Here is a 26,931-nt window from a genome sequence, read left to right on the forward strand (position 1 = left end):
AGGTGTTCCCTGTGTGTGCACTGCAGCATGAGCAGAGAATCACCCCAGGGGGTCAGAATTCCTGGGCTGGCTGTTTTTCCTTCCCCAGATCTCAGCTGCCTCCTTACAGACCTGAGCCCATGCCCTGCTTATCTCACAGGATAGTTTTTATGACCAAACTGGATCATAATTGCAAAATCAGTTTTGAAGCCTTTAAAGTGCTTTATGAACGTGAGATTCAATACCATTAGCAGCATTCTGCTCCTAAGTTCTTGACGTGCATGAAGAAAGAGCCTACGGATCTGCAGTGGACAGATTTCTCATGCATTTCACAGTTCTCTTTCCCTTGGAGACATTCTGTAAGGCAGTCTCATGGCTTCAGAAGTGCTGCCAGAAAGTGGTGCTTTGGAATGATATCATGGCCCTATTTCTTGGAACTTAAGAGCGTAACTTTTACCACAACTACAGAGTCTTTCCTGCTTTGCGGCGGATGCAAAGAGGAAACAGATGTGAGGGTTGGAGCTTCTTGTAAAGTATAATCCAAGGGAAAAGCACCCTCACGGAAGGTTTAGAAGATTTTTTGAGTCAAAATGACATTATTTTTTGGAGTAGTTCAAAATGTGATGTCAAGTGTTCATAACCTCTGCTGCCTGAGACAGTTCAGCTCACTCCTGAAGAACTCCCACTTACACACCTGACTGGGAACACAACTGCAAAATCAAACCCTCGTCCTGCTCTCGCCTGATGGAGTCAGGACAGAGGGGCAGGAGAGCACAGAGGCCAGGAGTACAGGCCTTGGAGCCAGAAGAACTGGGACCTGGAGCTGACACACTCACCCACACCCTGCAAGGACGGGGCCCAAGAGTCCTTACGGTCAGAGAATCCCCCAGAGCGGCCACAACTTGGATGTCTGCAGGTCTCAGGGTGTGCACTGGAAAGACAGACAGACAAACACTTGAGTCTGTGGGGAGGAAGCTACCATCAGAATCCAGTGCTACTTGCTTTCAGACCAGGCACACGACCCACGTGCGAGTTTGGGCTGTGCGAGACTGAGCATCTGTGGTGCCGTGGAGGCAGAGGGCAGGGGAAAACAGCTTCCCCATCAGAGACACAACCAATCAACTTGGACCTATGGGAAGGGAGAGGTGTTGAGAGGGTAGAAGGAAGAAGGGGAGGGCAGGATGCTTGGGCACCATGGGATCCCAGCACTTTGGTGCCAGCAGTCACATGGGATACTAGCTGTGACCGGAGTGCATGACCAGATAGGCACTGGCCATGGAGAGGAGGTCACAGTCTGATGCATGGCCTCTTTAGAGCTGGGTTCTGGATTTCCAAGAGTCTGAGGAATAATCATGTTGGGTCTTTTCCTGCCCCCAGTTCTCTTTTGAAGACTCCTGAGAACTTTCCAGGCGGCAGCAGTGACTGCAGAGCCTGGGGCCACAGGGTGATCCACAGAGCTGGCTGGCTGTGGTGACTCCCTGGTGGGCACCATACACCCCGGTTCTGGGCCTTGGTGAGGTCACACCCCAGGCTGGGCCACTGAGGGCGGTTTTCCTGTGGCCCCCCCACATGTGCTCCCATTAGCTGGAGGAACAGGGGGGACCCTGGCTGCTCTGGGTTCTGCTGGGTCAGACTTTGCTATAGAAGAGGGGGACTTCTCCTAGGTGGCCACCCAGAGAGGAAGCAAGCACTGGCCATTAACTGAGTTCTTGTAGAGGGGCCCAGGGTCCTGGTGTGCCACCAGGGGCTTACCTGAGGTGGGTGGTGAGGCAGAAGGGGCTCTGTCACTGCACAGCAGCTGGCTCCCTTGATCCTAGGGATGCAGAATAGATCCCAGGGTTGCCAGGGGCCAGAGAAACTGGCTGGGCATCGGACTCACCCAAGAGCTCTAACGAATGCAGATTCCTGGGCCCCACCCTGGGGAGGGCCTAGCGGGACATCTGAAGAAGGTGCCCCAGGTGATTCTGAGTGTCAGGCCGGGCTCCACCTGTGAACCTAGCTCTGATCCTCCCACACCACCCCTACCATCCAATGCCAAAATCAATATCAACAAGATGATCCCAGCCCACTGCAAACATATCCTCCCCATCCCCCTCTCCCCCCACTTCTGCAGCAGATTTATAAGGGAATGGTTCTCTTCACTTATGTCTAAAGAGGCTGAGAGTTGACTGGCTGGCCCCCCTGTCTGAACTGTTATCAATAATGCGTACTTTGCCCTCCCCACTGTCTGAAGGTGTAGGTGAATGGACTTTATAGAAGAGTGTGAATACCCCCCGACTGTCCATCAGGAATGCTCACCCACATTCCCATTGCCTTGTAGGACTGGTGCCTGCTAGCGGCTGCCCACTGCACTGGCAGCTGAGCTGAAAGGAAGCAACAAGTACATACCTGCACGAGGTTCTTGTAGGTGCTCAGAAATGGCCGGGCCTGTGAGAAGAGGGGGCGAACCACGGGAGCAAGTCAACTTGCCTCCTGCTCTGCTCCCACGTGCAGAAATACCTTCCAGGTTCCCAAGTCCCTGCCCTCCAGGGTGACTGCTGGGCCCCCTCCCAGGATGCACCCAGCCTTCTTTGCAACCCCCTTAAATGACCACAATAAACCCTGCAGGGCTCCCAGGAACGAGTACCTCTGCACTTTGCCTCTTACCCAGCTGGCCGGGGTGGCTAGGTCACCTCTCTTTCTCCACCTTGCCCCTTTCTAACAGAGTCCCACTGTCTACTAATACAAGCCCAGGTCCCGAACTCCTAGCCCCCTTTCCCACCTCTCCCACTCCTGTCCTGCAGTAGCCTAGGTGCCTCACACCCAGACAAGAAAAGCCAAGCGCTTTGAGGTTCCACCCCCTGAAGCCCCCTACTCAGCAGGTTTCTGTCCTAGACCTGGGACCCCTCTGGGAATCCAGAGGAAGGAACTGATAGGCGTGAGGGAGCAGCTGCAAAGGTCCAAGCTTTCTGACAATTTGCAAGTGAACAGGGAGATCTATTTTGTGTTCCTGGTGAATGTCTGCTTTCTTATCTCTGGCTTCCAGTGGACCTCCCCACTCTCGCCCTCATCTCCATCCTAGAAGATATTATTCCAGGTCTCAGGCCCTCACTCTTTCATCCTGCCATGGGGACTACATGGAGAGGTCCCATCCTGCCCTTAATGTCCTCCCAGCCTCAGCTTCAACATGAGGGCTGGATGGTACTACCACTCTCCTCCTCCCAGCTGGAAAGAGGCCTGGGTGCAGACTTGTGCCAGAGCTCGTGGGGACAGGGAGAGACAGAGGTGAAATCTAGGGCCTCCTGGGTACTGGCTGTCACCCCTCACAGTCCAATCAGATGGGGCATTGTGGATGGTTAACTGCAGTATGGATTAGATGGGTAGGGGAACAGAGCTGGGGGTGTGGATGTAAACCTGGGATGAAAGGAATGGAGAAACCTGAATGAAAGGTTCAAAAGGCTGCAAAAGAGGCTTTAGGTAGACCCCTGGCACCCTACCTGGTCTGGACATGTGATAATGATCTTGTCTTCAAAATTATGCCGTCTTGTCTTCTGGCCGACAGGTTGCAACTAAACCAAGAAGCAGGAAGATGGGGAGTGATAAACAGGTGGCAAGACTGGAAAAGTCGGGAGGCAGGGCTGGGGAAGGGAGGGTGGGACAGAGGGGTTGGGGTTTATCATCAGTGCTGTGTGGGGAATCTCACAGCCTGAGTGATGGGTCTCTGAAGTCCTCTGAACACTTTCTGGAATCTTTTATTATCAGAGGAATCATAATTTTCCCTGTCTTGGTCATCTTACCATGTTGTTCCACAGGGCACTGGCTGCATGGGCATGAGCCTTGCTACTGAAGTGGAAACAGTCAGGAGCAAAGTAAGAGTTGTCAGGCAACCCCTCCTGGTCATAGGACAGAATAGAGTGGCCATGTCATAGGAACGTCAGATAACACCAGTGATGTTCAGAAAGAGCTGGGCACTACCTGTAGCTCCCACTTATCCATGAGGCTTTACCGGGGTCATGGGCATGTCCACTTTTTCGAAGAACGGCTGCACGACCACTGTAAAATCTTCCCTGGTGTCGTAACGCCCACTCTCGACCAGTTGGTGAGTCCTCTCCTGCAGGAGGAAGGGAGTCAGGGGTCAGGGGGCTCTCTGCACCTGTCTGGTCTTTGTGTGGAATCTTTCTTCACCAGAGAATTCAACACAGTCTGACCTTTGCGTGAAATCAATCTGCAGTAAAATCCCTATTGATCAGGAGCCAGCTAGTTATGTTTCAGATCAGCCTTTATCTCAGGCCCTGCCCCCAACCTCTGCTGCCATTGCATCTATTTGACCCAGGCTGGGAAAAACGAAAAACCCAAGTCCATCAGTTTGAGCCTCTTTTAAAGATTCTGATTAAAGATTAGGATGGAGATTGAGTGAGTACAAATTTGATTTAATGACTTTGGGGGATTATCCTTACATTTATTTATGTTATACACTGGTTCAGGAAATCAAAGGTGAATTAACAACCACATTTAATGCCCATCTGCATCATTCATGCAAGCAGTGTGTGAGCACGAGTGTTCCTTTCCATGCACCCTTGAAGTGCTCAGATCTATCTAGGAGGTAGCAGAGTTGTTACTCTCATAGCTTACACATAGACTCAGTTCCAGAAGGACCAGTTACCCTAGCTCTGGCTCCCACTTCTGCCACACTCTGCCATTTCAGTGCTTGCTGGGTTTCCATCATTTGGAGCCAGGACCCGGTCTGGAGGGGGAAGTCAGGCTTCCACACCCAGAACATTAGTGCAGTTACTTGAGAAGACACCAGGACACCTTCTGTTTTCCATGATCAGCCAGAGAGCCCCCAGGCTGGGAATACATCAGCTCTGACCTCCTGGGGGAGACTCTTTCAGTTACAGACAGAGCCTTGAGGCAGGCAGAAGATACGATACCACTAACTAGCTGTGTGAATTTCAGCAAGCTGCTTTCCCTCTCTGGACTTCTATTTCCTCACCTGTAAGTGGAGGATGTTCACTGAGGCCAGGACCATCCCTTAAATTCTTTTAAATGTTGCTAGGGCTTCTGTGAATCAGCCACAATGGCTCAGAGTGGAGACCCCCGCCCCCACCACTGCAACTTGTCAGAAATGGTGTAAGTAGTGTGGAGAAGGCCTGGCACATGCTGGTAATAATTAACAGCAATGCTCATCTTCAAGAAAAGGGGAACAGGAAGTAGAAAGTCAGAGGACTGAGAGAGAGGACATGATGGCCTCATGGGGCTGAGCTGTGAGCTCGTCTGGGATGCTACAGCAGGGTCTCAGTGGTCACCAAGAGCAGACCTGGGAATAGTTGGCTAATCTAGAGAGGTTGTGAAGGCCATGTTAGGGAACAGTTCCCCTTTGGTTCTCTGAACCTACTCTACTGTGTGAAGAAAAGCCTGCCTTGCAATGTAGGTGAGAAGCCCAGATGCTGTTTCTCCCAACGTCCCTCACACACATCCATGGGTCCCCCAGTAGATGTGTGGGGGCTCCCGCCTCAGGCTTCGGTTTGGAAACTAGAGATTGAAAGACGGAGGGGCAGCACAGAATCCATTTTGCTGAGGGTGCATCTAGTTTCTAGAAACAGCAGGGATAGTGGCGTCTATGGTGACTCCATCAATCCAGTTGTTTGGCCTGATTTTATTCTTATGGCATGGCCCCAGAATTCCATGACTCTTCAATTTCTGGTGGCTTGGCCTCTGACCTTAGCTATTCCAGATAGTCTGTTTAAAAAATACATCTGGGGCTTCCCTGGTGACTCAGTGGTAAAGAATCCACCTGCTGATGCAGGAGACACAGGTTTTATTCCAGGAAGATCCCACATGACGAGGGATAACTAAGCCCATAGGCCACAATTATTGAGCGGGTGCTCTAGAGCCTGGGAACCATGCAATTGAGCCCATATGCCGCATCTACCGAAGCCCGAGTGCCTCGAGCCCAAGCTCCATAACAAAAGAAGCCACGGCAAGGAGAAGCCAGAGCATCTCAACTAGAGAGTAGTGCCTGCCCTCCGCAACTAGGGAAATCCTGTGCAGCAACAAAGACCCTGCACGGCCAAAAGTAAATCAAGTTATAGAAAATAATACATCTGATATAATAATAAACAATAAACCAACCAGAATTGCATAAGCGCTTATGCTCTGCACTCAAACCCCGCCTGCAAAAGGACTGCTTTCAGAGCCATAACCTGGCTGCCTTCCCTTGCCTGGTGAGGGCCATGACTTCCTCAGCAGAGACAAAGGAACGGTCCCCTAGTCACCCAAGGGGCCCAGCGATGGCCTCGAAGAATGATACACAGGTCACTGCCCTGAGCCCAGACACCACTCATGGACAAGGCTGCTCTGAAAGAGGCTGCCAGGAGGGGTTCTGCTCCAAGGAGTCCATGGGCTTGAAGGATTGATCCACCCTGGAAGCTCTCTGCATCCCATCCAGCCTGGAAGAGCTGGAAGGTGACCATTGTTCTCAAGTGACTGGGTGATTATTTGGGACAAAACTCAAGAGAGTCCATTGCTCTGCTTGAAGATTTGATGGAGAAAAGCCTCAAAGGGACAGCCCACAGGATGCTGGGAGAGCATCAGCTTTCTTTTTCCCTGTGCACCCCAGTAACACCTAATAACACCTGCTCCCCCCAGGAAGGGAGGGCAGACGGAGTACGTGTTGTTGCACTGAATCCTCCAGATTCTCTTGGGTGGCAAGGGTTCCTGCCCCAGGAGTCAGAACTCATACCCATTCTCCATGGACAATTGGAAATATTTATTTTGGTGTAAGGCCAGAAACTGAGATTTGGTCATGTGTGTTGAGTGACTTGGCTCTGTAACTTGATTCAAATAAACGGAATCTGCTGCCTTGGAGGGAGGGGGCGGTCTTGATATCTGCAAACTGGTCAGTGGTAATGTCACATCCAGTCGAGGTTGAAATAATCTAAGTGTCTGTTCCTTTTCTAACCAGAACCATGAACCACACAGCAGTTCCCAGCTTACCTGATACTTCTTATTCACTTCGACAAGGGAGGCAAGTTCTGTTGCATTATCATCATACTTCAAGACACAGGGACACAGATTCCTGCAGACCAAACCACAGAGGTGCTCACCCACCAGAACCACCGTCTGAGAGCACGACACAGGAACACTGGCTTGAGATTCAGAATATATTTAACTCAGAGGTACCAGATGCCTGTGCTAAGGAGGAGGGCGGGGGGCAGCTGGCTCTGGCTGGCTAACCTGTCAACTGCACCAGCTGAAACCTAAGAAAATTTCCCAGATCTGGATTTGCCATGAAAATGAAATAGTTATATCTTCTGACGTCTGTAAGGAGTGACTTTTACGGAGCCAAGTTATCCGATGAATGTCTGAGAACAGTGTGGTAGAGATAAGGCATGCCTCCTTCTAAATAATAGGGACAACAATATTCATGATAACACATACTGAAAGTTCACTGTGCTGAGAGTTTTATGAGTTTGCTGAATCCTCTTAGCTATTCTAGAAGCTGTCTTTTCATTGCCCCCATTTTATAGATGAGCAAACTAAGGTTCTGCATGGATTAGCAGTTTCTCAAGTTCATGTGGATGCTGAGTGTGGGAGCCAGGATTTGAACTCAGGTCTCTCTGGTCTAAACCTGAGCTCTCAACCCCTGTTTAAGCTGCTTCTGCCCTGACTAGCCATCTCACAAATTTGGGCTTATGGTCCATAGGCAGGAGGCAATATAGCGAGGATGGCTCAGTGCAGACTCAGCACCGCCAAGGAAAGCACAGCCACTGAGACAGGACAGCGCACAGGTGGCAGAATGCGGTGACCCTGAGCCTTCCTAATCCCGCTGTCAGCAACTTGGCCACTCCAGGTCAGACAAATGCCAACTCTGAACCTTCAGCTTTAATCGTCTGGAAACCTTGTAGTGATGGGCAGCCAGAGACTTTTAGGTGAGGTGCTCTGAAATGGAATGAAAATGCTGAACTCTCCCTGTCCCCTCCCCCGCCCCATGTGGCCCAGTGACTGGAGAAAGTGGGAGCCAGGGATGAGTCAGCAGCCAAAAATAGCCCGCCTGACACCAGCTGCGCTAATAGGCATGTGTCACCCGGCAGCCGTCCTCCCACTGTTCACAGCATCCCCGGGCCTTCCCCAGGGGACCCATGCAGTCTAGGCCCCCGGGGGCGCTTTGGCACGCATCCTCAGGGAACAGCCAAGATACCCCTTCATTTCCAAGAGCAGATCTGGCCCTTGTGAATTATTCATTCAGTCATTCAGCAAACAGCCACGGAGCCCTGACTCTGCGCTGGCAGTGACTCAGACAGAGTTCAGGGCTGAGCGGGGAGAGGCACTCGGGGTCATTACCACGTGATGTGCTTAGGCCAACAGTGGAGGCCTGTATAGAGCTTGGGGAGGGAAGAAGGGGGTGGGGGGCACAGCCACCGTGATCTGGGCTAACAGCCCAGAGGAGACCTTGCAGGCAGGAACGGCTCACACTTGGGGCAGAAGGACGTCTTACTCCCTAGGGTCACATGTAACATTAGCAGGGGAGCCATCTTTGGCTTTGGAGGCTGGGGATGAAGGCGGCCTCTCAGGGCGAGGGTTCTTTGTCCTCTACCATGCTGATTCTGACCTGAACACCCTCTCTCCTAGAAGGTGACCACAGCCCTGCCTTTGTGAATGTGCAGCCTGGAGCACCCATGCTGAAGAGAGAGGCTCATCTGTCCGGGAGCTGGGCCTCTGGAAGGGAGCAGGGAGGTTCTGGACACAGAAAGATGTGGCCCTAGTGAGCCTGGCCCACAGAGGCTCGCCCATCCCTCATGCTTTACTCTTCCCTGGAGGACTGAAGAGTGTCCTGAGCTGTCGTGGCAAAAGAAGTACATTGGGTGGCAAATGCATGTCCTCTGAGGGTATAGGAGCCTGGACTGGGTTGGGAGGGTGGGCACAATGCCCTGGGGGTCTCCTCCAAGAGGCCTTGTCAAGTTTGACCAGGGGGTCTCAGCACTCCTCACACTCCTGCCGTTGGCTTTTCTCACCAGCCAGAGTCACTCTCTGCTAAGGGTCCCATAGGCCCTTTGGAAACAGGTGGAGAACATCCAACTCACCGGAGGATCAGCCTTGGGCAGCTGACGTTCTTATCCTGGTACAGCTTCCTCAGGTTGATGATCTCCAGCACCTTGACAAGGTTCACAAAGGCCCGAGGTACCTGAGCAAAGGCAAGATCGTCCCCAAGAGGATCAGGGCTGGGCAGCGCCAGCCTCTCCCCCAGGTCTGGGGCCAGTGCCTCCTGCTGGGTGTCATGTCTGTGGCCTTTCACCTGGGCCCACCCACATCCATCATCCCTGTCTCCTCCTTTCTGCTGCTCGCTGTTAACACACGTGTGCTCAGGCTGCTGGGCCCAGGAGTGACAGCATGGCCAGCGCTGGTCTCCAGGGGAAGGGGGTCACATGGGAGGGTCTCAGCAGGAAGCTAGACACCCAAGGAGGAGGCCCCGGGGCTGAGCGGCTCAGAGGACATGTGGGCCAGCCTTCGTACCTCAGCGTGGAGGATGTCCAGAGCCTGCCCAATGTTGTCCACGAAGTTCTGCGGAGAGTAGCGGACCTGCAGGCAGAGGCGACGTCTCTAAGCCCAGTCACCACCCAGTCTCTGTAACCAGGACTGCGTCCTCTCCTGGGTCCCCTCCTCCCTGCCTTTCAGTCTGAATGGGCAACACTGAAGCACAGGTTGTCTTTTGGGACCCCAGCCTCCACCCTAACCCCACAGTCCTCAAGGTTGTTAAGGCTGTGACCCTCAGGGAAACGCCCTTTCTTCTGCTATGGAAAGCTCTGGACCCACTTCGTGTCAACTAGAGGGAGGGCCCTAGCTAAAGTACATCACACCTCTGAACTGGGATGCTGGAGCAGGGGGCCTCTAAGATCTGCAGCTGGAACATCCTAGTGGCTGATACTTCTGCTGGAGCCACCCGTGCCTGGGAACCCACAGCTCAACCATATTACTTGAGGAGATAAGGAGAGGGGAAGAGGCTCCTGCCTTCCCCTCCCCAAGGGTAAAACATTTTAAGGGTGATTTCCCTTCATCTTGTGCTTATCAAACTTTTTTAAAGAAAAGCAGTGGAACCCTTTCTCTGAATGAAATTTAGCCAAGAGCCCTGCTCTACCAAATGATCAAAGCTTCAGGGGAAGTGAGGGAGGAACCCATGGCCCCACCTCCTCATTTGCTCCACCCCGCAGCCAGCGGCCCTCAGGCCCCACTGTGGGCCCTCTGAAACACAGCTTGGAAATCCCAGACTCTGGTGACTTTGATGCCAGGAAAGCAAGCCTTGCGGAGTCTCGGGGGGCAGGGTCACCCTGGGGGCAGGTGCTCTCAAGCCACAGCCAGATCCACCACTTTGCTCTGCTGGTCCCCTTTCTGCCTGACAAAGCTTCTCGTGTTCACAACCCAGACTCTCCTGCTCTCTGTAAACCTCTGATGCCACCCCCACCCCCATACCAAATCCCACGGCAGTCCTAACCCCAGCCTTCTCTTCTGGGTACAGTTCTATCACACCTGAAGGTGGGCTGTCTGTGTCCCCCTGCCCTGGAGGTGTGAGCTCCTTATGGACAGAGCAGTGTTTCAGTGTCTGCTTGGTCCCCAGGCTGGATCCATGCCTGACCACTAGCCAAGTCCCAACCCAGCTGCACTGTTTCAGTGACCCGGGGTGGAAATTCTTCCTGGGGGAATCTTGGGTTAGGGCCTGGAGACCTACCGGGTCATCACAGACATCACAGAGGTCATTGCCACCTATAAACAGGGTTATTATCTTCCAGTCTTCCTGAAAATTTATATTCTGAAATGAATAGGAAACAAACAAGTAAATGTCTTGCCCCAGAGTCAAGTCTAGGAAAATACAAAGTACTGAACGCTGCAGGGATGGGTCTGGACACACTGGAGGTCTAGTGGGGACATTAGTAATTTTTTCTTTGGTTTGAGGGTACCGAGGTCACAGGTGCTAAATCTTTTTTTTTTAAGGTGGCCTCTCTGGATTCCCATGTGTTCCTGTCCTCCCCCAGAGCCAAAACTCTCCGTCTCCATAATTCTTCCCGCCTACTCCCTGCTCAGGGTATCCTACCTCAAGTAGGCCCAGATGCCACTTCCCCCAGATTTACCACATCATTCTTCATCAGATCCACCAGCCTCCTGGCCTGAACAGGTAAATCCCTGAGGGCAGACATAAGAAAAAAGTCAAGTGACCAGCACAGCAGGCTAGGTATCAGACTACCTGGATGGACCCTTTGTTCTTCGGGCCTCAGTTTCCTCATCGATTGCTCTGACGTTAGCAGGGCTGCTGCTCTTTCTATGGACTAGAGTGTTGGGATGATTACTTGGCCTCTCTGAGCCTCAGCAGCATCACCAAGGAAACATGGGCATCTGACCCTCTGCTCAATCTCACAGTTACTACACAGGATATATGAGAGATAACAAAGGTACTTTTTAAACTGCACACTGTTGTCTGGCAGGACAGGTTGTTATCGGAACTTGAGATAAAGCCTGTGAGGCACAAAGATGAGAGACCGTGTGGTTGAGAGAATACATTTGTTCAGGCCACTTCATCTCTTGGTGCTACAGTGTCTTCATCTATAATAACAATTATCTGGGATAATAATCCCTAACACTCCCCTACAACACAGGACATGCTTGGATACATAGATTTCTCGCATGGAAGAGCCCTGGGGCCTGGGGGAAGGCAGGGGAGAAATCCAGGGCCATATGAATCACTCTCTGCTTTGGTTACTTCCACGCTTTCAACTCAGGCTTCATTCTTAGATGGCCTCCTGATCTAATCATTCTGAGAACTGCCTCTCTTCTTATACTACCAGTTGACATATACTTGGAAAAAAGCAAGATTAAGGTAATATTAATGTAAGCCTCAAATTTTAAGCCATAAAGTGGTAGTCTTTCACTCCTCCCCCACCAAAAGGAAAAGGAAGTCACAGAATTCATGATAAAGCCTGTTAGGTTTTGTATGATCTCTGCTCTGGATAATCTGTCACCTTTCCGGTCCTGAATAAATAATAGTTACTCTAGTGGGGATGGGGGCTCAAGCTCAGGGTGGTGATGAGAGTTGAGAGAATGGTATCAGGAGATCTAGGAACCAAAACATAGGAATCCCTAGGAACGACATGGTAAAGTAAGGTTTGTGATTATTCTAGAAGAAATATAGGTGAGGTAAAGTAATTTGCTCAAAGCATGTACCTGGCATCAGAACCAATTGTGACTAGTTCCTGGGGCTGTGGTTAGGGGTGGGCTAGTGGGTTTTTGTGCCCCAGAGCAAGGGACACCCCCCAAGAGAGCCCACTCAGCTGTCTTTGACCCTCAGATCCTTCCCCCGGACCAAACCCCTCCAGCCTTCAGCCATACACCCTGGTCTAGGCCAAAGGCCCAACCAGGTCCCCAGGGGACCCTTGGGGTTCACCCCCAAGATTCTCACTCAGCTCGGGCTCCCGGCACAGCCTGGTTTAGGTAGGCCCCAGAACTGCTTTCGCTTCCCTTGCCAACAGAGAAGCCCTTCAGGGAAGGGTTGAATTCCCGGAGCATGTCTATAAATACAAGGAAGAGATGTCAGTACCCCAAAGTCATCTTCGAATTCCTTAGATAAGTGCCAAGGGGTGTTGGTGACAAAGCAGAGCCCCCCCCCCCAGCCTACAAATCTCACCCTTACAGTTCACTCAGCCCCCAAAGAAAATGTCCAGAAGGGCGATGCTGAGCCATGTGGACAGCACACACAGGGGCTTAATAAATTGGTGCTGAATAAGTGCCAGTCTGGCTCAGGTCTCGGGCACTTTGCTTTTTTTCCAAATACATAATCACTTTGCTGAGATATAATTCACATAACAAAGTTCACCAAAGTACAATTCAATAGCTTTTAGTACACTCATACAGTTGTGCAACCATACCCCTGTAAAGTTTAGAACATTTTCATCACCCCAAAAAGAAACTTGGCATTCACTAGCAGTCACTCCCCATTTCTGCCAGCCCTATCAGTTCATTTCAGTCGCTCAGTCATGTCCGACTCTTTGCAGCACTCCAGGCTTCCCTGTCCTTCACCAACTCCCGGAGCTCGCTCAAACTCATTTCCATTGAGTCAGTGATGCCATCCAACCATCTCATCCTCTGTCATCCTCTTTTCCTCCTGCCTTCAGTCTTTCCCAGCATCAGGGTCTTTTCTAATGAGTCTGTTCTTGGCATCAGGTGGCCAAAGTATTGGAGATTCAGCTTCAGCATCAGTCCTTCCCATGAATATTCAGGACTGATTTCCTTTAGGATTGACTGGTTTGATCTCCTTGCAGTCCATGGGACTCTCAAGAATCTTTTCCAACACCACAGTTCAAAAGCATCAATTCTTCAGCACTCAGCTTTCCAGCCCCATGGCAACCTCTAATCTCCTTTCTGTCTCTAAAGGTTTGTCTACTCTGGACACTCATTTTTCCACAAATCATTTTAGTGGACGACCTTGAATCAGATGGTTTCCAGTCATGTTATTGACCACAACTGCATGGCAATCAGAGAGCCCAGCAAAGCATTGTGTACGCTAGCCCAGCTCACAGCCCACTCAATTACATTCACAAAAGCAACGCCAACCATCTCCTAGCGATAGTGGAGTTTATTCATAGCTCTTTCGTGTGGACCTAAAAATAAAAAAGACAAGGGGTACTTGTGCCACAGAACTGTACCTACTTACACTCAACAGGATTTGCAAATAGCAAGAACAGATAGCACATGAAGTCCAACCAGTTCTGCCTATGTAGCAATCAAGCCACCTTTATCATCAAAGTCTGGGTGACTTAGAGCTGAAACAATTTCTTAACTTTTAAAGATATATTACCAAGGGATAATTACAAGAAAAGCAAACGAGAATGGGACCGATAAAATTCCTCTCGGGCAAAATTGTTAGCCAGAAGATTTTAAGGGAAAATAACACGTATTTTATGTGTGCTTTAAGAACAAGCACTGTGTATGCACTAAGGAGAATGAAAAGATGAATAAGATAAGACCATTGAAAGAATGCAGTCAGGCTTTAACAAATCATTCCAAACAGGTTGTTGATGAAGCAATTTAAGGAAAACGTTGCGCCCCAAATATGGCTGTGTTGTGTGGCCTGAACAAGGTAATTTCATCTCTGCTGCTGCCATAGCAGCTTTTCCTAAACCGGACACACAGGAATTCAACGTCTTTGTATGCAGTGGTGCCTAACACAGTCCAAGCCTAAGTCAACACCTCCCAAAAAGGTGCTCTGGTCAGAATGACAGGCAAAGCAGAGAGGGGTTTCCTTTCCTTCCTTCTTCAATCACTTCTTAATAATAACTTGCACTAAGAGCTGGATGGAGCATTCTTTCTCTCTTACTCTCTTTCTTCCTCAGACAAATACAATTTCTCTCTCTTTTTTTTTTTTAAAGACAAAATAGGCAAGGCTTTAATTACTCTCAAGAAGCAGAGCGAGGAAACCGTCTTGGGGAAGCAGCGCCCCCTGCCGAACACGGCTGTCTTCTGCAGCCCGGTTCCCTGCTAAGCCCGCGGTCACCGCCAGGGGGAGCTGCCGAAACGCGCAGGGCTGTGGCGGGCCCGCCCCGAACCCCGGGGGAGCGCGTACTCACTGGGCAGGGTGATGACGCTGCTGAGGTTCTGGTCGCCGCCCACACTACGTCGTCGTCGTGGGGACAAAAAAGAAAATGAAGGTTAAAACTGCCAGCGACGCTGAAACACCCCAGACATCCCCAAGACACACCTTCCTCCTTCTGAGAAACACTCTGGGGGCTTGGGGCTTTCCCTTTCCTCTAGTTCTGTAGAAAAACTGAAAAAATCCAGAACACAGCAACTTTTCTCTACTTGCCCCACAAACCAGAATGTCCAAATAAAAAAAAAACTCGTTTAAGCCGGCGGGGCTGACTTATGTGTTTTTTAGGTTTGATCTTTAACCCCAAGCAAGGGAATTAAGTGGGCCCCTTCATTAAAAGAAAAAAAGAAGTTTGCCCTCATGGTTTTCTTCCTGTTTGGCTTGGGGAAAACCCGTCTTTAAAGGGTGTCTTCTAGAGAGCCTTCGCAATCTTCCAAACCACTTCTAAAATTCCAAGGAAATCAAAATTGGATGGGTTTCTAGGCATGAAAATACACAGCATTCCAGAGTTGATTGGATTCCCTGCTTTTCCATATCTCCTCCTTCTCTGCCAAGTACATCTGGGAACATTTCAAAGGTTCTCAAAACGGTTTGGGGTTTAACTCTGCAGAGCATCATCAGGGAGAAGGCCAGGGACTCAGCACTCAGGTCCAAGCTGGTGCCAGAGATGATGGATTGCAGGCTGAGGAAACACCAAACCTGCCCTCTCAGGTTGGCATGAGCCAGACTTTCAAAGGTGAAGCGGGAGTGCTACTCACCACAGTCTGCGGTGCCTGGATTTGATTACAGACGGAGCAGGACCAGCATGTACGAGATATATATATGTGATTAGGAGAGGTGCTGGATTAGGGGTCAGGAGCCATCTACCCTACTTTTTGCTCCTTCATCATCTGACTGTGTGATCTTAGACAGGTTACTTGTCCTCTCTGAGCCATGCTTCCTCATCTGTTAAATGAAGGCCCTTCAGTAGTGATCCCAGCTACCATTTACACCTTCCTGTCAGGCACTGTGCTAGGCATTTAAATTCTCTCTAAGCCTCGTGACCTGGGCACTTGTGGTAAAGAACCTGCCTGCCAATGCAGGAGACTTAAGAGATGTGGTTTTGGTCCCTGGGTTGGGAGATCCCCTGGAGAAGGGCCTGGCAATTCACTCCAGTATTCTTGCCTGAAGAATCCATGGACAGAGGAGCCTGGTGGGCTACAGTCCATGGGGTCGCACAAAGTCGTACATGACTGAGGCGACTTAGCATGCAAGCCTCATGACAATGCTAAGCCAGTATTACTGTCTCTGAATCAAAGATGAGACCAGTTCAGAGAGGCTGAATAACTTGCCCAAGATCACACAGAGCAGGCAGCTGGGACTCAGACACAACTGTGGTTCTGAAGGCTGCTGCCTCCCTCTGAGACTACTGCGCAGAGGGGAGAAATGGAAGCTCAACCTTTTCCAACCCAAATGTTTCAGTAGGTTCTCCCCTAAACTCCTCCTGTTCAGGTCCAGACTTGTTTGGAAGAAAATGGTTTGGGAAAGCTGATAAATACCTTCCTTAAATTAAACCTAGAAATTTCTCATGGAAAAGCACCAGGTGACTCATCTCTCTGCTAGAGAACTTGTTTTCTACATGCTCAGGGGGATCCTCCCCTGTCCTGTGACGACGAGGCGTCTCTGGGCCTCGCCACGGCTGTACTCACCTCCAGGACAGACCTCGATACTGAGTCAAGACGTCTAGGACATTTCCAGGCTTGGACCCGGCCCCATTACCTGCCTGAAAAGAGAACAACACGGGGGTGATTTTCCTGCCTGCTCACCAGAGGGTCTGTGTTCTTGTCCTGGCCAGGCCAGAATGCCAAGCCCTTTAGAACCCAGGGTCTTGACAGCATGTCTTGATGTGAATCCTGCCTTGTCAGAAATGAGTGCAAGCTCCCGCTGGGAATCCTGGAACCCACCCTGGGAAACCCTGCCCAGACACCAGGCTGGCAAAAGTGCTCTGGAAATTAGACTGCAGTGTGGTTTTCCAAAGGACTCATTTCAGGGCCCCATGTTTCTAAAAGCTGTGAACTATATCATAAAAGGAAGTATATTATAATCCTTTGATATGAATAGATCTTGCATATGTACAATGTGAAAAATTAAAACGAAATGCCATGTACCTACTCCTCAGCTAAAGAAAGAGCAGAGTCTTTTAAAACCACCATGTGACGCACTGCAGGTTCATGTCCCTTGCCCGAAGCCTGTTATTTCTGAGACGAGCCATTTCAAGGAAGCGGGGGAAGGCTGGCCTCCAGGAGAGGTGTCCCTGCCTTTGGGGTAGAGTCCTGAGGGGTCATGGAGAAGAGGGCTATGGGACAGAGACAGGATTCTGGCCTCAGAGTCAGGGCCTGAGAGTTCTGTCCTTATCCAGCACTTACAGGCTCTGTGGCCATGGTACTCACTTTGCCTCATCCAGCTTCACCTTCTTTGTTGGTTTAAGTTTGAGGAGAGAGATACGTCACAGGATTTTGTTGAGGAAACTGAGTGAGATCATATCAATGTGAACAGGCCACAGACATGAAAGGTGTCAGCTGGTAGTTGGGGGGAAACTCAACTGGAGGCCCTTGACCTTACTGACCCAGAGAACAGAAGCTGGACTCCTCTGTAGTGAGCTGCTGTGGCCAGAAGCAGGGACCCCCACTTCCCACCCCGGCTCTCTAAGGACTTGATTCTGCTTTTTCTGGGTCACTTTTTGTGGGGACTTGGAGGTCACCACAGGGCAGTTGCAGACACAGGCTGGGTCATCTTTAGTATTTCCATCTCCTCCACTGACCCTGGTGTTTCACCCCCCTCCATTAGTACTAGTTCCTGTTGCATCATCGCATGGCCCTTGGCACGATCCCTTAGCTTTCCTACAGACAGAACAAAGCATCTGGTCTTTGAAGGGGCCCTACACTGTAAGCATGAGACCTCAAACTGTTCCACCCTGGCATCGACAGGCTGTGTGGTCTGGGCCGGGTCACTTCTATCTCAGGGGGCCCCTCTGGACCCCCCACTTCCTGCTCTCTCTTTCAACCCAATGTTAGGAGAAGAAAGATGAGGTTAGAATGGCAGTGGAAAACTCAACGCCAGTAGGGAATGCTGGATTCCAGGGTGGATAGGGAGGTGGACGGAGAAGGCAATGGCACCCCACTCTAGTACTCTTGCCTGGAAAATCCCATGGACGGAGGAGCCTGGTAGGCTGCAGTCCATGGGGTCTCTGAGGGTCGGACACAACTGAGCGACTTCCCTTTCACTTTTCACTTTCATGCCTTGGAGAAGGAAATGGGAACCCACCGCAGTGTTCCTGCCTGGAGAACCCCAGGGACGGGGGTGCCCGGCGGGCTACCGTCTACGGGGTCGCACAGATTCGGACACGACTGAAGCAACTTAGCAGCAGCAGCAGCAGGGAGGTGGAGAGGGACTGAGGTTGTACGGATGATGGCAGCTCTAAGGGCTCAAAGTGAGATTCTCCTATTAACCAAGATCTCCTCCTCTCCTGCCCTTCCTTCCACCATCCAGAACTCACCGTGAGTGAGTCGCCCAGGGCTCCGATGACCTTGATGTCAGCCAGCTTCAGCCTGTGAACTGAATGCAAAGATGAACAGAAGATGGGCTTCCTGTCTCCTCTGAATCAGGGAAGAATGTTCTAGGAAGACTAACACAAAGTAGGGAAATTCCGTTTGGACAAAGATGCCAAAAGCCCATCCTTGTCTTAAAGCCCAGCAGTAGCAGCTGTGGAGCCTGACGGCCAGTCTCCTCCTTGGGGTGCCTGGGCACAGGGGTGGGGAGCTGGAAGGTGGCCCCACTTTCAGAGGGGCAGCTGTTGGTATCGGGTGAACCTGATGCCACAGGTGGGCAGTTATCCTCAGGGCGTAAACAGTCCTTGATGACCTGATCTGGGAGTAAGGAGGGGGTTGCGGTGGAGGTGAAACCTATACTTCATCTATGCTAGGATCTATTGATATTTGGGATAAAATATTATATTTTATTTTGTATTTTATTAGAAAAAATTCAGCTCAGTTTTTCTGAAGTGAAAAGGGAAATGCCTTTATACTATTGACTCTTTTAAAAAACAGAGGCGAAATCACATGACATAAAATTAACCACTTTAAAGTCAACAATTCCATGGCCTTTAGTACATTTCCAGGGTTGTGCAACCATGACCTCTATCTAGTTCCAAAACATTTTCATCACCCCCAAGGGAGACCTGTACCTACTAAGCCAGTCACTCTTCCCTCCCTCCAGCCTGTGACAGCCACTGTCTGCTTTCTGCCTATGGATTTACCTATTCTGGATATTTCATATAAATAGAATCATACAAAATGCAACCTGTGTGTCTGGCTTCCTCCACTTTGCGTGATGTTTTCAAGGTTCCCCATGTTGTAGCAGCTGCGAGCACCTCGTTCTTTTTTATGGCTAATATCCTATTGTGTGGGTATACCACCTTTGGTCTATTCCTTTGTCAAATCACAAGCTCACCTCCTACTCCCCCTTATATCTCCCACTTCCTTGGAGTGCCTCCTTTCATAGTCACCCCGACTTTGACACAGCTCCGTCTTTCCTCAGATGTGCCTTCCATGGTCTCTAGCTATGTGATGCTGCACTAACTGGTCAATTACCTTTCAGCCTTGGAAGAAGTCTAATGTAGCATTTATAACCAGGGAGTAGCCCACTACTCCAACAGGGAAAGAAACCTTTCATTTCAGTGAGCCACTGCTTAAGATAAATAAACTAAAAGATAAATAAACTAAAATCTATCTTCTAGGAGGTTCTCTCAACAGCCCTTCTTTACCAAGTCGCTCTGTGATGAGGGCGGTGAAACGCAGAAAAAGATGCTTTCAACACCACGTGACAACCTAGAGTCTACTCCACTCATCAGCATGTTGTATGATCACATCTGCATGGGAAGCTGTGCTCACACTCAGCAGAAACAATGTTCAAAGGGGTCTCCAGGTCTTGCTCCCTCCATGGAGACATCTTGTCTACCCGACTTCTATGCTGTCCGCCTATGGGAACTGTTGCTCCCACTGAGAATTTGCTCTCATTGGAAAAGTAAAAGTCCCTGCTTCTTTCCTATGACAGCATGCAAACTGAACCATGCATAGCTGTGAATGTGTGTATGCAAAATATAGAGATTAGTGGTCTTCAAATTTGAGCATGCATCAGAATCATCTGGAGAGCTTGTTAAAACACAGATGGCTGGTCCCCACCCTCAGAGTTGCTGATTTTGTAGGTCTCGGGTGGGCCCAAGGCTCTGTGGTTAGAAGAACAATATCAAATCACAAAGCCAGCTGCAGACATTAGCACACATCCACGGGGCTGAGCCTGAGAACTCTGAAATGACCTCTTCTCAAAGAAATCAGGCTCTGGGTAAAAAAGGCAACAAAATGAAAAATAAGACCTCCTCTCCTCAACTCTAGAGGGTTTATTTTAGCTTCTGATGATGATGGCCAATCACCGTATTCTTGTTGCCATAATGTGTGATGCAGTGAATTCTGGGAACACTAACTAGTGTGCAAAGGTTAGGGGAAATCTTTGGGGCTGGTAAAATGTGGAGGAGATGAGAGATTTGCTTTGAAAGCACATTACAGTATTCTAAAGGGGTGGCTGAAGCTGTGCATTTCTGCCTCCTAAATTTGTAGCAGGCAGAAAGGAAACACACACATACATGTGTGCTCATGTATGTCCACATCTGTGTGTGGACATACATGTATATAGCTTGATATGTATATTGGAAGGAGTGGCTTCCTGTTGGTCATTCTGTAAGAAATGACCTGTAAGAGATAATAAACCAAAAGAACCAAATAGAGATGGAAGAAGTTTGACTCATCTGGGATCTTATTAAAATAGAACCCCGCACACACATTTCATTGGTTTGTTATTCCGGAAACCTCGATTTGAGTTTTGTTAATATCATCATATATGATAAAGACACAGCCTGGAACCACAGCAAAGCACTTTAGCAATTGCTCTCCTTGGGGAGAGAATTCTTCAGAGATAAGATTAAATTTGTGTGGGCTGATTAGCCTAAACATTATCTGGTACAGATAGTCCATCACCTCGAAAGAAGTTGATAAACATATTGTTAACTCATCACAAGTTTTACAGAAGGGGCCTCTTATCAGAAGGCCATCTAAACTATGATGAAAGATTATGAATTACCAGAAAATGGTTGACTAGAGAACAGAATGGGGAAAGTGCCCACTGAACACAAAAGGAACGGCAGGGAGAAGCTTTGACGCTTGGGAGTTCTTAAACTACCTGGGGCTATAATCTGAAAAACCAACTTCCTCTCAATTGTCAGCTAGAGCTGCCCAACCCTTTGCTCTCAGATTTTAGGGACTTATATAAGGACTTTTGCAGTGGTGGTAAACTGCTGGCCAGGTTAGTCTATGTTTCTGTCTTTGAAGTGCTTTGGCATGAGTTTATATGAAAAAATATGTGACTGGCACATAGGAGCTCAAGAAATGTGTTCAGCTGAATTAAAGGCTAAGGAAGAGGCTCTGTATCAGAGACTTGACAGTTCTTGAAGCTCTAAATGATGGAAACTTCAGGGAAGGGAAATACATTCATCCAAGTGTCTTGGGGAGAGTTTGAATTTGTTCAGTAGGTGGGTCCCGCCAAGGGAACAAAGAGAAGTCACTCAGTCGTGTCCGACTCCTTGCTACCCTGTGGACTGTAGCTCACCAGTCTCCTCTGTCCGTGGGATTTTCCAGGCAAGAATACTGGAGTTGGTTGCCATTTCCTTCTCCAGGGGATCTTCCCAACCCAGGGATCGAACCCAGGTCTCCCACATTGCAGACAGATGCTTTAACCTCTGCACCGCCAGGGGACAGGCAGGCTGTTATTCCCTGTGGGGCATCATGACTTCCTAGTCACAGGCTAGTTAGGTCCCAAGACTCATGAACATGTGGTGGCTCTAGAAACAGCTTCAGGATGCACACGGGACAGTGTGTGCGCTGGACAGCTCACCACTGACAGTGAAGCGAAGCCCCTGGTGGTCACAGGGCTGCAACCTTGGCCTTTTCAATATCAGCGCTGGAATCGCTTGTTTTCAATAAATGACGTCAGGGACTTAGAAATGACTTGTTCTAATTTATACTATTGGTGACAGTGGCATAGAATTAACTTTGTTCTACTTTCAAATGCTATGAATTTTCCCCCTTTGCATGGAATTAGCAGCTTGACTTCAAGATAGCCAACTTCAATGGACAGCCAGTGCACTTTCTGGCTCCTTATTGCCACTCTTTTGTTTACAAAATGCTACCCCTTTTCTCACTGGGAAAACCTTAAGTCATCCTCAAGGCCCATTGTATTTTTTTTTTTTTAACTTATCCCAATGATCTTATGGACAGGGCCATGAAGTAATACAAAATGATGTAAGTACTTATGAAGTTATAAAACCCACAGGAGGTAGCATTCAATAAATTTTATGTATGCGCTGAAAACCATAGGGGCATGAAGAGTCAGAAATGACTGAGCATGAACACAAGCCACAGCCCACTGACCAGAAGGAGAAAATTAGAAGCGTGCATGCATGCATTCACTTATTCATGCTACCAAATAGCAACTGGCAATAACAATTACTTACATCAGCTCTACATATCTCATCCCAAACCCCACAGATCAGCAGAAGAGGTTCATCACCTACGGGCTCCGGATGGAGTAATGTGAGGCACCCGGGTGGCCAGGGGCTGTGGCCTGTTGATGAAGGCAGTATCTTATTTTGAAATTATCATTTGTTCATTAGCTGGGTGTACTGGTGGATTGGCTTGAGAGAGACATTAGAAAAGGGGACTACAAAGAAGGTTTTTGAAAATAACTCTGAAGGTAAAACAGTTATTTGGTAAGATAGTCTCAGTGAAAAATTGTCTTAATGGAAGGCACTTTGGTGCAATGGGTTTTTAGGATCTTTTTCAACCCTGGGAATTTTTGATTTGCTGAAGTAGAAATTCTCTGCAATAAAGATAAGTTCAACAAGCGTTTATCAGGATCCCACCATGTGCTGAGTCACTGGCAATGTAAAGATAGATGATCTGCTCTTAGAAGTACATATCAGATGCCTTCATCTCAATTAGAAATTGTAAACATGGTCTCCAGAAGGGTAAATGACCTCATCAAAAATGTGACAATTATCGAGGGTGATAATAGCGTGACCCGGTGCTAAGTCTTTCTCCTGTCCCAATAGCCACAAGTGTGATTAAAATGTTCAATCAGATATCAAGTGCAGTAATGAAATATGTTTTTCATTTTTGTCCAGTTAGCTGTGGCCCTTTTTCAAAATGACGCATTTTAGGTGGGTACTCAGAGGGGCCAACCCAGCATTAGCCCTTGAGTACCTCCACCCAGTAGGTCAGTGCTGGCGTTTTGTTCCCAGGCCTACTTGGTTAGATCAAGGATGCCTGTATCTGTCCATCTGCTTACCCAAACAACTATCACCAGAGCATCTCATATCTCAAGGTCTCGAGATTTCTTGTGCTTACATCTTCAAGTGCCAATAAACAGGACCATCTCCAGGGTCACGGGATAAAGGAGAGGTTCATGTTTCATTTGGCTTTCAGATGTTCAGATATGCTCCAATGGATTGCTTGCTTATCACTGTTGTGATAGGAACATAATCTGGACAGATTGCAAAATCTTTACAGACCATCCTTTTAGAATAATAAGGTTAAAAGAGGATAGATATCATTTTACTGTAGAGAGTATGGCTATTAAAACAAACGCCACCCTCCCTCTCCTTATACAAACATACATATGTATACACACATGTATAGACACACGTGTATACATACATGTGTGTCACATATACATTACATGTATATCATATACATATTACATAGGTATGTATATTACATAGGTATTACATACATAGGTATTACACACCTATGTAATATACATATACACATACATCTTTGAGCTTTTGCTATTGGAGAGCCTACATAGGAAGCTAATAATTTGTTTCTGTTGCTAAAATTCTGCTAGCAAACTAACCAACAGGAAGAGGCTGTCACTAATATGGGGAAAAAGCATAAAGATGCTGTGTGTGTTTAAGACTTTTATCACCTATCCCATTCTTCTGCAACTTAGCCAAGAGCCAGTTACATACTGAAGTGTTCCGAGAGAAGATTTTTAACTTACTTGCCAGTCACTTGGCTTGATTAGAGTGTGTAGAGCTAAGACAGGCATGAAGGGCAAGCTGACACTTATTTGTTCTACTAACACTCAGCAAAAGGAGACAACCTGCCCACAAAGATTTGCATACCGTGACATCTCCAAACTTTGCTTTCTATTCTGGAAAGCACGTAGGAGGCATTCAACAATCATCTAATAGATGAGTAAACAAGGGAACAAATCAACGAACACACGAGTCACTCCTCGGGACGCACGAGAACCCACTGCACGGTTGCAGAGATGCTCCTAGGCTGAGGTTCTGAGTCATGTGGGCCACTACATCCCCCAACCCAGGACCTTCCATGGTCCTGTGCACACAGCTATCACCCCCAGGCTGACTCATGTGAGGAAAAGGTTCAGCCCTTAGGCAGCCCCTCTTTGGGAAGGTCTCTGCCTAGAACGTTCCGTGAGTCTCACTTTCATGACCGAGCAACAGTCATTTTGAAAATACCAAGAAGTAGTGAAAACGGCACGTGTGTGAGACTTTGTGGTTCCCTGTGCTGTGCAGTGTTTGAGTACACCCCGATACGGCTCTACTCAGAGCGGGGACTTTTTGCTTCCTGCTTAAGGTAGTTCTGCTTTTCACAGAACAAATCTGCCTCATCGAGGCTTCCCAGCAGGGACAACGACATCAGCTCACTCACCCGACACTGGGCCCTTTGCAGAGCATGGCCTAGCACACAGCTAATGCTCAATAAATGCTTTCTGGTAATGTTATCACATTTTTGTTAAAGAATAATCAAATATAGGCATGAACTTACAAGTATACACACAGAGCTGGATGACCTTGAAAACCTCTCAGGTGTATCTCAGATTGTGGGGATTGACATCCTAAGGCTCTTACTGTGATGGGTTTAGACCTCACATGAGTTTACAAATCACTGGACTTGAGCCATGTACCTGAGGTGGGAACCGTGTCAGAGGGATCCTTGTCAGAGCACCTGATTTCCACTCCATCTCTCACCTGAAAGGAGACACATGGAGAAATAATAAGAAATGGTTCTTCCACGTAAGAAACTGGGTGAGAAGTGTGCCTCCACTAGGGAGATACCACTTAATACAGAAACCTGGGCATCTTTTAGGAGTTGTCCCTCTTCTTCAACACTCACACTGAGTGTCCACAAAACCCCTTCCAGCTGCTCCCAGGCCTGCCCCTCTTGTCTAGTCCCACAGCCTAATTTCAGGCTTCATCACTTCTTTCTAAAATATGGCTGTATTCTTCAGCATCGTTGCTGCTGGCCTGTAGGCTTCCTCCTTAGCCTTCTGAATCCATTCAGAGGACTCTTTTTCTCTCAACATAAAAATCACTTCCTTGCCCAAATTCTCAGTGAAATCAGGGATTTTTGTCTGTTTGATCATTGTGTTTCCAGAGCCTATAACACTGCACAGTAGAAGCTCAGTAAATGCTTATTGGTTAAATAAGCATGTTTCTACTCTGTACTAACAGCAGCATAGTCCATCCTCCTTGGCATGGCCTAGGAGGCCCTTGACGTTCCAAACCGCCCACCTAGCTCTCTGTCCCCTCCATGTCTCTGCCCCACGCCCGCCTCTGCCCTTTCTTTCCTCTTCCCTCTCCCTATTTCCCTCCTCCCACCCACCTGGCTGTGCCTTATCACCCTCAAGGCTGAGGTCGTGGGAGCCCTGGGGAAGCCTTCTCGGCTCCCTCCTGTCATGTGCTCTCCAGCTGTGTTCTCAGAATACCCATGGAAACCTCACAGCGCTTGGTACATTGTGCTGCCACTGCTGGCTGACCCCGCTAGACTATTTGTATCTTTATCTCCTATACCTGGTCTTCATCCACCCACTCATTCAGCTGACAGTGACGAGATACCTGCCGTGAGCCCCTTCCCTCATGGAGCCCGCATGCTAGTGGTACACAGCTGGTATTCAGTAAGTGTATCCTCAAGAGCTGTATTGCTCCCTCTTGTATAAAACTCATGGCCTGGTAGATACTGTTAAATGTGCATTATACTTTATAACTTATTACCATTTAACACTTCTATGAAGTAGGATGATGACTCTCATCATTTCCCAGATTTGAAAAACCAAGGCATAGAGAGGTTGAGTACTTTGCCTGCTGACACAGAGCCAGTAATAGGAAGAGTCTGGATTTGAAGCCAGAGCCCACTCGCTCAACTCACTGAGCCACATTGACTCTTAGATGTATCCTTGTTGCTGCGATGTTAGTGAGAAAGTGTGGGATAAGTTGATAAATCAAGTCTTTCACACTGTTATCTCTGGGGCTTTGCGATGCAGGCCCTGGCCGTCAGCTTTGCCTTCACCACTCAGAGCAAACTGCACCCTCTTTTATCCAGTAGGGAGACAGGGGTGGAGCTAGGACTGAATTCATCTCAACCCACATTGGTCCCCGGTCCTCTGAGAAGGAGGATGACAACCTTCAAGTGTTGCTTGTGTCCACAGAGGACTGTGGAGTGCCCTATCTAATCTCAACAGGAAGTATTAGAAAAAGACTCATGAGATAAGTCATAAGGAAGACGTGAGTGAGTGTGAGGCGGCCCCTAAGGGGTGGCTGACGGCTGAGGACTTCCATGTTGACTGCTTTCAGATCTCACCCCATTTCCCTGTCTTTTCTTGACTTTCTCTTCAGATTAAGGGCTCGGATGAGTTTAAAAGGACTTGTCAGAGATTTGAGGAGAGTCTGAAGATTTTTAGGGCTTCCCAGGTGGCGCTAGTGGTAAAGGACCTGCCTGCCAATGCGTGAGACATAAGGGACATGGGTTCGATCCCTGGATTGGGAAGATCCCCTGGAGGAGGAAATGGCAACCCACTCCTGTATTCTTGCCTAGGAAATCCCATGGACAGAGGAGCCTGGTGGCCTACGGTCCATAGGGTCACAAAGAGTTGGACATGACTGAGCACAATCATATACAAAGATTCTTGCCTCACATCAAAATAGACAGGGAGCTGGCAACCCTCAGCCCCCAGCATACCCAGTGAAGCTACGGGACGCTGGTTGCCAAGATCATTTTAAAGATGGAGTTGGAGGGCAGCCCTGCTTCAAGCACCTGGGGGACACCCACACACGTGTTCCTTCACCCTCTCCAGCCTGCCCCCGGGGGTCCAGGACATAAAGAACCCCTCGGAAGCTTCTAAAGACTCATCAGGCGGCTGCCCCTGGTTCCTTTGCATGTTTGTCAATCACA

General features: G+C 48.9%; 1 protein-coding gene across 3 annotated transcripts in view; it reads right to left on the reverse strand.

The window, feature by feature from the left end:
• PLB1 (phospholipase B1) overlaps window positions 1–26,931 on the reverse strand; it is a 132,466-nt gene that overhangs the window by 44,355 nt on the left and 61,180 nt on the right. For all 3 annotated transcript variants that reach the window (XM_025261323.2, XM_044926117.1, XM_044926118.1), the window contains 16 exons: window positions 24,668–24,731; window positions 18,123–18,181; window positions 16,276–16,349; window positions 14,568–14,611; window positions 12,404–12,512; window positions 11,082–11,133; window positions 10,682–10,762; window positions 9,472–9,537; window positions 9,042–9,142; window positions 6,955–7,036; window positions 3,965–4,069; window positions 3,756–3,851; window positions 3,456–3,527; window positions 2,368–2,406; window positions 1,732–1,792; window positions 852–910 (listed from right to left, as the gene is read on the reverse strand). In XM_025261323.2, coding sequence (XP_025117108.1) covers window positions 852–910; window positions 1,732–1,792; window positions 2,368–2,406; window positions 3,456–3,527; window positions 3,756–3,851; window positions 3,965–4,069; window positions 6,955–7,036; window positions 9,042–9,142; window positions 9,472–9,537; window positions 10,682–10,762; window positions 11,082–11,133; window positions 12,404–12,512; window positions 14,568–14,611; window positions 16,276–16,349; window positions 18,123–18,181; window positions 24,668–24,731 — 1,164 coding nt within the window. The remainder of the gene's footprint in view (window positions 1–851; window positions 911–1,731; window positions 1,793–2,367; window positions 2,407–3,455; window positions 3,528–3,755; window positions 3,852–3,964; window positions 4,070–6,954; window positions 7,037–9,041; window positions 9,143–9,471; window positions 9,538–10,681; window positions 10,763–11,081; window positions 11,134–12,403; window positions 12,513–14,567; window positions 14,612–16,275; window positions 16,350–18,122; window positions 18,182–24,667; window positions 24,732–26,931) is intronic.

Source organism: Bubalus bubalis, chromosome 12, assembly GCF_019923935.1.
Source record: "Bubalus bubalis isolate 160015118507 breed Murrah chromosome 12, NDDB_SH_1, whole genome shotgun sequence".
In the NCBI taxonomy this organism is placed as follows: Eukaryota; Metazoa; Chordata; class Mammalia; order Artiodactyla; family Bovidae; genus Bubalus; species Bubalus bubalis.